This window comes from Coregonus lavaretus (genome assembly GCF_964263955.1).
Source record: "Coregonus lavaretus genome assembly, contig: SUPER_35_unloc_2, whole genome shotgun sequence".
Lineage (NCBI taxonomy): Eukaryota > Metazoa > Chordata > Actinopteri > Salmoniformes > Salmonidae > Coregonus > Coregonus lavaretus.
The window spans coordinates 2,632,279-2,644,529 of NW_028167180.1; the positions used below are offsets into that span (position 1 = coordinate 2,632,279).

Below are 12,251 nucleotides of genomic sequence, written 5' to 3' on the forward strand. Positions count from 1 at the left end.
CCTTTAACTTTAAGAGGCAGTTTCTGGCAGACAGTCAATACATGAGCCTTACCCTTTTATCATAACCAAGTGGGAAGGTGGTATTTACCACATAGGAAAATCCACTTGAACGCCCCTCCAACTGGTAATAACTAGTCTATCATCCCTGAGCTACAACTTCTCCCACATGCTGACCTCTGACGTCACCTGCTAAGGAAATGAACGTGATAACAGCATTTTCGGCAGTTACATGCAACAAAGCATTTATAAAAAGCAATCTATTATTATGGTTTTTGAACACTATAATTAGTTTCAAGCATTGCTGGCTGTACTTTTATCCAATCAGCGGTTCTCAACAAGTTCAAAGCACGTGAATGCACTTCACAACTGGTCATTTCCACATTCCCACTTGATTATGAACGCAGCATTAGATCAAATAAGTAGGTCTCTGAGGGACGTTGTGAAGAGGGCAGAGACAAGCAGACACACCAACAGCGGAAGGGACAGGGCGAGGGAGGGCGGTCCCGCGTTGGGGACTATGGAAAACAGACAGGTGCCGATGTTCCTGGCTTTGTCCATCGCCACCAGCTCCACTGTCAGAGAGCAGCACGAAGCGTTGAACGCTGCCGCGACAACCGTCTGCTTCAGGTCTGTGTGGGTGAGACTGCCCACGCCCTGGCGGTGTGTGATGCTGGCGATACCGGTGCCGTTGACGCCGTCGGTCAGGTTGGCAGAGAGCTGCCAGAAGGAGGAGCTGCAGGCTGCTGGGTCAGCTGGGCAGTCGTCCGACGAGACACTAACCACCTCGCACTTGGGAGGGGTGAAATCTGTCACCTGGGGGGGGGGGAGAGCGAGAGAGACTGTGATCATGATGATGATGGAGAAGAGATGAGGAAAGGAGGCTATTTAGAAGTGGAGACAGCCCATATAGTGGAGACAGACCATATAGTGGAGACAGACCATATAGTGGAGACGGACCATATAGTGGAGACGGACCATATAGTGGAGACGGACCATATAGTGGAGACGGACCATATAGTGGAGACAGACCATATAGTGGAGACGGACCATATAGTGGAGACAGACCATGTAGTGGAGACGGACCATATAGTGGAGAGGGACAATATCGTGGAGACGGACCATATAGTGGAGACAGACCATATAGTGGAGACAGACCATATAGTGGAGACAGACCATATAGTGGAGACAGACCATATAGTGGAGACAGACCATGTAGTGGAGACAGACCATATAGTGGAGACAGACCATATAGTGGAGACAGACCATATAGTGGAGACGGCCCATATAGTGGAGACAGACCATATAGTGGAGACAGACCATATAGTGGAGACAGACCATATAGTGGAGACAGACCATATAGTGGAGACAGCCCATATAGTGGAGACAGACCATATAGTGGAGACAGACCATGTAGTGGAGACAGCCCACAAAGGCCTCTCAGCTCTCTAGTGTATCTTTATCTATAGCTCTACTGTCTTACATTTCTACACCCATTGTGATGTCACATTAGAATGCACACACAGGGTTCTATACTGAACAAAAATATAAACGCAACATGTAAAGTGTTGGTCCCATGTTTCATGAGTTGAAATAAAAGATCCCAGAAATAGGCACAAAAAGCATCCCTGTTAAAAAAATGGAGAAGACAGATTTTGGGCCCAGTTATCCCTCTCTTCGCCTCTTTCTCTTTGATAACGCTCAGCGCATGGGATTCTTGACCAATCAAGTCACGCGGTTGCTAAACCATTCCTCACCCAAAGTATGGTGGTCTGTTTGGGACTGTGACTCAAGAAGGACAACAACAATTACTGTCAGGATAGGATATAGCGAACATAACACACCCACATTGAACCACACCCCCAAGACACAAATTTAGTTTTTCTTAATGAGTACGGGAAAAGCCCAGGCAGAATCAGTGTTCAGCCCCTCTTTAAAAATATGTTTCCTTGTCTGCCTTTCCTTGATGATAATAGCAGTAGGTAGTAGATTTCCACCATGTTGCTTTCACCAACACAAGTCCTCTGAAATCAGTGGCCATGATGATGTAAATGAGATAAGGCACACTTGCCTGGTGGCACCTTGATTGGGGAGGACGGGCTCATAGTAATGTCTGGAACGGAATTGATGGAATGGTATCAAACACGTGGTTTCCATGTGTTTGATACCATTCCATTCACTCCATTTCAGCCATTGTCATGAGCCATCCTCCCCTCACCAGCCTCCTGTGATGTCAGGTTACCTTGGTGGTGTATAAACAGGTGCCCACGTTCCAGGCTTTGTCCACCGCCACCAGCTCCACTGTCAGAGTGCAGCAAGAAGCGTTGAACGCTGCCGCGACAACCGTCTGCTTCAGGTCCGTGTGGGTGAGGCTGCCCACGCCCTGGCGGTGTGTGAGACTGGCGATACCGGTGCCGTTGATGCCGTCGGTCAGGTTGGCAGAGAGCTGCCAGAAGGCGGAGCTGCAGGCTGCTGGGTCAGCGGGGCAGTCGTCCGACGAGAAGCTGACCACATCGCACTGGGGAGGGGTGAGATCTGTCACCTGGGGGGGGGGGGGGGGGGAGAGGGAGAGACCGTGATCATGATGATGATGGAGAAAAGATGAGGAAAGGAGGCTATTTAGAAGTGGAGACAGCCCATACAGTGGAGACAGAACATATAGTGGAGACGGACCATATAGTGGAGACGGACCATATAGTGGAGACAGCCCATATAGTGGAGACAGCCCATATAGTGGAGACAGACCATGTAGTGGAGACAGACCATATAGTGGAGACGGACCATATAGTGGAGACAGCCCATATAGTGGAGACAGACCATATAGTGGAGACAGACCATATAGTGGAGACGGACCATATAGTGGAGACAGACCATATAGTGGAGACGGCCCATATAGTGGAGACAGCCCATATAGTGGAGACAGACCATATAGTGGAGACAGACCATATAGTGGAGACGGCCCATATAGTGGAGACAGACCATATAGTGGAGACAGACCATATAGTGGATACGGACCATATAGTGGAGACAGACCATATAGTGGAGACTCCCGAGTGGCGCAGTGGTCTAAGGCACTGCATCGCAGTGCTAGCTGTGCCACTAGAGATCCTGGTTCGAATCCAGGCTCTGTCGTAGCCGACCGCGACCGGGAGACCCATGGGGCGGCGCGCAATTGGCCCAGCGTCGTCCAGGGTAGGGGAGGGAATGGCCGGCAGGGATGTAGCTCAGTTGGTAGAGCATGGCGTTTGCAACGCCAGGGTTGTGGGTTCGATTCCCACAGGGGGTATGAAAAATAATAATGTATGCACTAACTGTAAGTCGCTCTGGATAAGAGCGTCTGCTAAATGACTAAAATATAAAATAAAATAAATATAAATATAAATATATATATAAATATATAAAATATAAATATATATATAAATATAGACGGCCCATATAGTGGAGACAGCCCATATAGTGGAGACAGACCATATAGTGGAGACGGCCCATATAGTGGAGACAGACCATATAGTGGAGACAGACCATATAGTGGAGACAGACCATATAGTGGAGACAGCCCATATAGTGGAGACAGACCATATAGTGGAGACAGCCCATATAGTGGAGACAGACCATATAGTGGAGACAGACCATATAGTAGAGACAGCCCATATAGTGGGACAGCCCATATAGTGGACACAGCCCATATAGTGGAGACAGCCCATATAGTGGAGACGGACCATATAGTGGAGACAGACCATATAGTGGAGACAGCCCATATAGTGGAGACAGCCCATATAGTGGAGACGGACCATATAGTGGAGACAGACCATGTAGTGGAGACAGACCATATAGTGGAGACAGACCATATAGTGGAGACAGACCATATAGTGGAGACGGACCATATAGTGGAGACAGACCATATAGTGGAGACAGCCCATATAGTGGAGACAGACCATATAGTGGAGACAGACCATATAGTGGAGACAGACCATATAGTGGAGACAGCCCACAAAGGCCTCTCAGCTCTCTAGTGTATCTTTATCTATAGCTCTACTGTCTTACATTTCTACACCCATTGTGATGTCACATTAGAATGCACACACAGGGTTCTATACTGAACAAAAATATAAACGCAACATGTAAAGTGTTGGTCCCATGTTTCATGAGCTGAAATAAAAGATCCCAGAAATAGGCACAAAAAGCATCCCTGTTAGTAAGCATTTCTCCATGCTAAGATAATCCATCCACCTGACAGGTGTGGCATATCAAGAAGCTGATTAAACAGCATGATCATTACACAGGTGCACCTTGCGCTGGGGACAATAAATGGCCTCTCTAAAATATGCAGTTTTGTCACACAACACAATGCCACAGATGTCTCAAGTTTTGAGGGACTGTGCAATTGGCATGCTGACTGCAGGAATGTCCACCAGAGCTGTTACCAGAGAATGTAATGTTCATTTATCTACCATTGGCGTCCCATTCATCCGCCACCATCACCTCATGTTTCAGCATGATAATGCACAGCCTCATGTCACAAGGATCTCTACACAATTCCTGGAAGCTGAAAATGTCCCAGTTCTTCCATGGGCTGCATACTCACCACACATGTCACCCATTGAGCTTGTTTGGGATGCTCTGGATCGACGTGTACGACAGCGTGTTCCAGTTCCCGCCAATATCCAGCAACTTCACACAGCCATTGAAGAAGAGTGGGACAACATTCCACAGGCCACAATCAACAGCCTGACCAACTCTATGTGAAGGAGATGTGTCGCGCTGCATGAGGCAAATGGTGGTCACACCAGATATGACTGGTTTTCTGATCCACACCCCTATTTTTTTTTAAAGGTATCCTTGACCAACAGATCTGTATTCCCAGTCATGTGAAATCCATAGATTAGGTCCTAATGATTTATTTAAATTGACTGATTCCCTTATATGAACTGTAACTCTTTGGAATTGTTGCATGTTGCGTTTGTTTTTGTTCAGTATAATATATTGATATCTATCTCTGTATCTCTGCAGTTACCTTGGTGACAACAGAGAGGCGCAGGACGGCGTAGTTGGAGTCGACCGCCCCGGGGGCCACTGCCTCGATGGTCAGGGTGACGTCCGTTCCTGAGGGTGTGTTGGCGGGCACCGTGATGGTCAGTACCCCTGTGGTGTTTCCTCCGGTGGCCACAGTGACGCTGTTAAGTTAGCATCAGCAATGGGTTAGCATTAATTGTCAATACAAATGATGCCAAGAGAGGACAATATTTAGTCATGTTGAGTCATTTTGCCAGCATTTTGACCATATAACCTGGTCCCAGATTTGTTTGTGCTTAAATTGCCAACTCCTATGGTCAATGTGCCACGTGACAATGGCCATAGGAGTTAGCAAGACGGTACAAACAGATCTGGGACCAGTCTCAGGATATTCCAGGCCTGATCCCTACCTGCTGGGGACGTTCATCTTGAAGTCTCTGTCGTTTCTGGCACTGATTTTGTAGGTGCCTCCAGTGGCGTCGGTCATGACGGTGAAGGGAAGGCTGAAGGCTTTACCAGGCTCCATGCTTCTGTCCACCACGGCCTGAGAAGACAAGAAGAAGAAGGAAGAGTAATTGTTGAGGAGTTGTTGTGAGTTCCACTTTTGAACATGTGCAGTTTGTTTGTTGGCCCATTTACAGGGACTGACACGTCTGTGTTTAGAAAGTCCATGTTGTCATTTGTAAGTAGGGCCCACAGTACTACATGTTTAGAGAGTGATGGTAAGGCACATTTTTCTTTATGATATTATCTGTGAATGTCTATGACCATGGTTATTTTCGAACTCTATCCCAATATGCAATATAGGCTCCTTCATGATTTACAAATGAAAGCCGTTTTTCAATGTAAACAGGAAGTGTGTCATCATCACTTACCTTGATGGTAACCTTGGAGATGGACATCTGAGTGGTGGACTGTCTCTGGAACATGGTGGAGGAAACCACGTCTGTCCCGTTCAACAGCACCACAAACTCCCCCGCAGGGACCTTGGTTACAGTAACCAGGAAGTCCCCGTTGCCCATGTCTTCCAGGGCCCCGCCTACGACCACTGACCCTGACGCTGTCACCAAGGCGACGTCGGCCACCTTGACAGAGGCTGGGCCCTTTCTGCCCAACACTGATACCAACAGCATGGCAGGCATACCTGGGAGGAGGAGAGCGGAGAGGAGGAACGGAGGGAAAGAGAGTGAGAGAGAGAGAGGAGGAGGAGTGTAGGGGTAAGGAGAGAAATAGAGGAAGAGAGAGAGGAGGAACATCCTCTTGAAGGGTGTGGCTATGTAACTGTTCTAGGTTCAGATACGTTTTTACAAATGACAATTCATGGCTCTTTATGACTTTGATTAAGTAGGCTTTATAAATGAACAGAATGCATTGTTTCGACCTACGCAACATCAAAGAGGGCCAGCCTACTTTGTGATAGAGAATGTAGCGATGAGTGCAAAACCTGTCGCCAGTCAGAAAAACGACGTGTGCAATGATAAACTGTATCTAACGGCTTTAATGAAGTGGCATCTGCATTCATGTAGATGATGTCGCCTTAGTTTAATTGTGATCGACAGATTACCTGCTTGATAGGATAATGATTTTAAGATGATGTTGTGTTTACCTGCTTTTGGACGGCCAGAGATGAGGGCGTATCCTGGGTGAGGTCCCTCGAAGGTCTCCACAAAGTCATACATGAAGGCAATGGTACTCTGACCTGGAGACAGACAGACAGAGAGAGAGACACACACACACACACACACACACACACACACACACACACACACACACACACACACACACACACACACACACACACACATACACACAGAGTCAGGGCTGTATTGTCTCCCTTCTCTTTATGGCTCTGCCAGACCTGGATTCAAATACTTTTTGACATCTTTATACATGATTTTAAAAGGGTTAAGGTTAGGGAAAGAGTTAGCTAAAAGGGTTAAGGTTCGGGTTAGTGGAAGGGTTAGCTAAAAGGGTTAAGGTTAGTGGAAGCGTTAGCTAAAAGGGTTAAGGTTAGGGTTAGGGGAAGAGTTAGCTAAGCAGTTGCAAAGTAGCTAAAAAGTAGTAAGTAGTTGCAAAGTTGCTAAAATTGTTTGTGATGAGTTACGAACACACAACCTTTGGGATGCTAGACGTTTGTGTTATACACCCTCTCGTCAACCACGACCAACCATCCATTCTCCTTTTGTTTTTGCCTTAAGAAACCTGTCTTATGTAACCATACCAAACGTAACGTATCATAGTGATCTGACTGTCCCGGATTTACGTTTACTATGTTATGTCTAGTCTATGAGACCAGGATGCACACACAGTGGAGGAGACTACATCTGTCCCTTCAACAGCACCACAAACTCCCTGCAGGGACCTCGGCTACCGTAACCAGGAAGTTCCCGTTACCAATGTCTTCCAGGGAGTGAGAGCTGTATTCTCTCCCTTCTCTATATGGTTATTTCAGACCTGTGTTCAAAGTTGAAATCGATTTAAATAGTATTTTTAAGTATTTCAAATGGTACAGATTTCAAAAATACACTGCTGCTACTCTGTTTATTATGTATGCATAGACACCTTACCCCTACCTACATGTACATATTACCTCAATTACCTCGACTAACCTGGAACCCTGCACATTGCCTCGGTACCAGTTTTTTTCTTACTTTTTTTACTTACTTTTTAAAACTCTGAATTGTTGGTTAAGGGCTCATAAGTAAGCATTTCACTGTAAGGTCTATCTACACCTGTTGTATTCGGTGCATGTGATTAAATGTGACACATTTGATTTGATTTGATAATTTAAACCCAGGTCTGGGCTTTGTATGTATCATGGCTGCCTTCTAGTGGTAAACATAAGCATTACACACATAACTAAATAGAACAGGGGTATCTCTGTGGAAACTCACCCGTGACCTTCAGTGTGTAAGGCTGGTTGGAGTTCATGCTGATTTCCCATAATCCTGTCTGTTTGTTGGAGGCCAGACGGACCCGGTAGAGGTTGCCCACCGTCTGGACGGTCCCGAGTTTACCATTGGCCTCGTTCTGTTTCTGGGTCACACCTGTAATGGCGAGGAGGATACAGTCAAATATACTGTCATTGGGCTGTAACTGGTTCATGATACGTTGTTGAAACGTGCATTGTGCCATAAAAACATCAGGCTAGCTGCATACTCAAACATGTCCGTTGGTAGAGCATGGCGCTTGCAACACCAGGGTTGTGGGTTCGTTTCCCACGGGGGGCAGTATGAAAAATATATGCACTCACTAACTGTAAGTCGCTCTGGATAAGAGTGTCTGCTAAAATTACTAAAATGTCAACTGTAACCATTGAGAAATGTCATCCTATTCAGTAAGGTGAACCTTTACCTGAAAACTGACCTTAGATCAGTGTCTAGGGGAAATGTCATCCTATTCAGTTAGGTGACCCTTTACCTGAAAACTGACCTTAGATCAGTGTTTAGGGGAAATGTCATCCTATTCAGTTAGGTGAACCTTTACCTGAAAATTGACCTTAGATCAGTGTGTAGGTGTTTGAGGTTCTTACCTGAAGGGTTCTTCAGGGTGAAGGTGAGGGCCTTTCCGGTGATGTAGATGGTGATGTTGTTCAGAGACTCGTCCAGCAGGAAGGAGAATGTCTCAGCTTTGCCTGGGTTCCTCGCTCGCTGTAGGACTGTCACCTGAGGAGGAGGAGAAACAGACAGAATGAGAGAGGAAGAAACAGATAGAAATAAGATGTGATGTACTGTATGTTGCTGTGTTGATGTAATGTGGAGGATTTAATAACCATAGACATAACAATTATGCCTATGTGACAGAATTAAAAGTGCCTTAAAAATAACGAAATAATAATACAGAATCATAATGTGTACCAGCAAGTAATATGCTATTCATTTATCTAAATGTTGATTATACGACCTGTGTGCTCTTGATGTCTGATCTGAGATTGATTTGTGATACCTAGGAATTAATATAGGGGTGCAAGTGACTTGAAGCCAAAGCTACATCTCCATGTGATTTATTTATATATTTCCCCCTTTCAGGGGTATAACTCCTAGGCATTTCTAAAATGCATTATTTATAAAGCACAGGTGTTTTTTTTTAATTGATCAAGTTTTGAATGATTTTAAATCAACTACTGATCCAAAACAAAATGGCCACCATCGTTGACTCACCAGAGCGGAGGTGGAGGAGTCGATGATGATGTCAGTGGCCTGGGGCAGGTTTTCCTTGGTGACTCCAATGGCCTGACCACCAGACGCCACCGCCAGGTCCTTGTAGGTCTCGAATGTAGCTGCCCTGGACTCTAACCCACGCCTCCTCCTTCTAGCACCAGCACCATCACCAGTCATGAAGAAAGACACCTGGAGAGAGACATAGCTGTGTTTGAGAGAGGTCGGGTGGTTTGCCTGGTCGTATTCATTAGGCACCAAATGGAAGAAAACATGGAGGGACTACCCAAACTTGTCCAATAAGAATTTATTGTTTTCGTTTGCCGTTGCAAAACATTTTGCTGCGTTTTGCTACTGTGTGCCCTAATGAATAAGATCTTGAAATGCAGGAAATGGTTTCTTCTAAAACAGGAAGTGTTTGAGGAAGTGCTCACGGTTGACTTGGTGCTCCTGATCAGGGCCACGATGGTGTCCTTCAACGCAATGTCCTTGGCAACGGCATCTGTGAAAACATAGATGTGGGACGACGCAGGGGCACCGGTCAGCGCCAACTGGAGAGAGAGAGAGAGAGAGAGAGAGAGAGAGAGAGAGAGAGTGCTTAGAGTCTTTACTTACTGTTAGGTGCACTACAGAGATTGGGATTATATCCTAAACCTGATTGGAAGATAGCCATGTCAATCACTGTACCTGTAGCCCTGACAGGCACATCTCAGGGGGGTCTCCGCCTCCATCAGCCTTGAGTTTAGCAATCTCTGTTTTCATAACATCAGGGTTTGTCGTTCTTATCAGGGGTCCGAACGCTACACACACACACACACACACACACACACACAGATCACTAACCACTTCCTGACTTAACCACAAACCGCACAGGCATTTCGGTGAATGCCAGAGTTGTCAGTGAGATTTTGCTGAGGATAATGCTTGGTGGAGTGTAAAGCCAGCCTAACCTGGGTCGTTGAATGGGACCAGGATGTACTGGGAGGGCTCATCCTGCGTTCCCTTCTTGCTGTCGATGATCTCATTGACGACTCTCTTGGCTTCAAGGATGTCATCCTTCATGCTCCCCGTGGTGTCGATCACAAAAGCAACCACTGATGAACGCGCTATGCCCATGAAGCTGTGGGAGAGAGAGAAAGATAAAGAGAGAGTGTGAGTAACTTCAACATGGGTAATTCCCTCTTCCCCCCTTCTTCGCCCCTTCACCCACTCTACCCTCTCTCCCCCTTCACCCCCTCCACCCTCTCCTCCCCTTCACCCCCTCTACCCTCTCCTCCCCTTCACCCCCTCTAGCCTCTCCTCCCCTTCACCCCCTCTACCCTCTCCTCCCCTTCACCCCCTCTACCCTCTCCTCCCCTTCACCCTCTCTACCCTCTCCTCCCCTTCACCCTCTCTACCCTCTCCTTCCCTTCACCCTCTCTACCCTCTCCTTCCCTTAACCCTCTCTACCCTCTCCTCCCCTTCACCCTCTCTACCCTCTCCTTCCCTTCACCCTCTCTACCCTCTCCTCCCCTTCACCCCCTCCACCCTCTCCTCCCCTTCACCCACTCTACCCTCTCTCCCCCTTCACCCCCTCCACCCTCTCCTCCCCTTCACCCCCTCCACCCTCTCCTCCCCTTCACCCCCTCTACCCTCTCCTCCCCTTCACCCTCTCTACCCTCTCCTCCCCTTCACCCTCTCTACCCTCTCCTTCCCTTCACCCTCTCTACCCTCTCCTTCCCTTCACCCCCTCTACCCCTCTCCTCCCCTTCACCCCCTCTACCCCTCTCCTTCCCTTCACCCTCTCTACCCTCTCCTTCCCTTCACCCTCTCTACCCCTCTCCTCCCCTTCACCCCCTCTACCCTCTCCTCCCCTTCACCCCCTCTACCCTCTAGCCTCTCCTCCCCTTCACCCCCTCTACCCTCTCCTCCCCTTCACTCCCTCTACCCCACTCCTCCCCTTCACCCTCTCTACCCCTCTCCTCCCCTTCACCCCCTCTACCCTCTCCTCCCCTTCACCCCCTCTACCCTCTCCTCCCCTTCACCCTCTCTACCCTCTCCTTCCCTTCACCCTCTCTACCCTCTCCTTCCCTTCACCCCCTCTACCCCTCTCCTCCCCTTCACCCCCTCTACCCCTCTCCTTCCCTTCACCCTCTCTACCCTCTCCTTCCCTTCACCCTCTCTACCCCTCTCCTCCCCTTCATCCCCTCTACCCTCTCCTCCCCTTCACCCCCTCTACCCTCTAGCCTCTCCTCCCCTTCACCCCCTCTACCCTCTCCTCCCCTTCACTCCCTCTACCCCACTCCTCCCCTTCACCCTCTCTACCCCTCTCCTCCCCTTCACCCCCTCTACCCTCTCCTCCCCTTCACCCCCTCTACCCTCTCCTCCCCTTCACCCCCTCTCCCCTCTCCTCCCCTTCACCCCCTCTCCCCTCTCCTCCCCTTCACCCCCTCTACCCTCTCCTCCCCTTCACCCTCTCTACCCCTCTCCTCCCCTTCACCCCCTCTACCCTCTCCTCCCCTTCACCCCCTCTACCCTCTCCTCCCCTTCACCCCCTCTCCCCTCTCCTCCCCTTCACCCCCTCTACCCTCTCCTCCCCTTCACCCCCTCTACCCCTCTCCTCCCCTTCACCCCCTCTACCCTCTCCTCCCCTTCACCCCCTCTACCCTCTACCCTCTCCTCCCCTTCACCCCCTCTACCCCTCTCCTCTCCTTCACCCCCTCTACCCTCTCCTCCCCTTCACCCCCTCTACCCTCCTCCCCTTCACCCCCTCTACCCTCTAGCCTCTCCTCCCCTTCACCCCCTCTACCCTCTACCCCTCTCCTCCCCTTCACCCCCTCTACCCCTCTCCTCTCCTTCACCCCCTCTACCCTCTCCTCCCCTTGACCCCCTCTACCCTCTCCTCCCCTTCACCCCCTCTACCCTCTAGCCTCTCCTCCCCTTCACCCCCTCTACCCTCTACCCCTCTCCTCCCCTTCACCCCCTTCTACCCCTCCCCTCCTTCACCCCCTCTACCCCTCTCCTTCCCTTCACCCCCTCTATCCTCTCCTCCCCTTCACCCCCTCTACCCTCTCCTCCCCTTCACCCCCTCTACCCCTCTCCTTC

The 12,251-nt window shown here is 49.0% G+C and overlaps 1 protein-coding gene across 1 annotated transcript in view; it reads right to left on the minus strand.

The window, feature by feature from the left end:
* Positions 1–411: 411 nt before the first annotated feature.
* Positions 412–12,251, minus strand: part of LOC311110216 (uncharacterized protein) — a gene marked incomplete at both ends in the record, with an annotated part of 48,039 nt that continues 36,199 nt past the window's right edge. The window contains 11 exons of the mRNA XM_084188755.1: positions 412–813; positions 5,012–5,171; positions 5,421–5,554; positions 5,886–6,154; positions 6,617–6,709; positions 7,905–8,057; positions 8,543–8,675; positions 9,171–9,359; positions 9,602–9,718; positions 9,855–9,967; positions 10,118–10,287. Of these exons, the coding sequence (XP_084044881.1) occupies positions 412–813; positions 5,012–5,171; positions 5,421–5,554; positions 5,886–6,154; positions 6,617–6,709; positions 7,905–8,057; positions 8,543–8,675; positions 9,171–9,359; positions 9,602–9,718; positions 9,855–9,967; positions 10,118–10,287 (1,933 nt within the window). The remainder of the gene's footprint in view (positions 814–5,011; positions 5,172–5,420; positions 5,555–5,885; positions 6,155–6,616; positions 6,710–7,904; positions 8,058–8,542; positions 8,676–9,170; positions 9,360–9,601; positions 9,719–9,854; positions 9,968–10,117; positions 10,288–12,251) is intronic.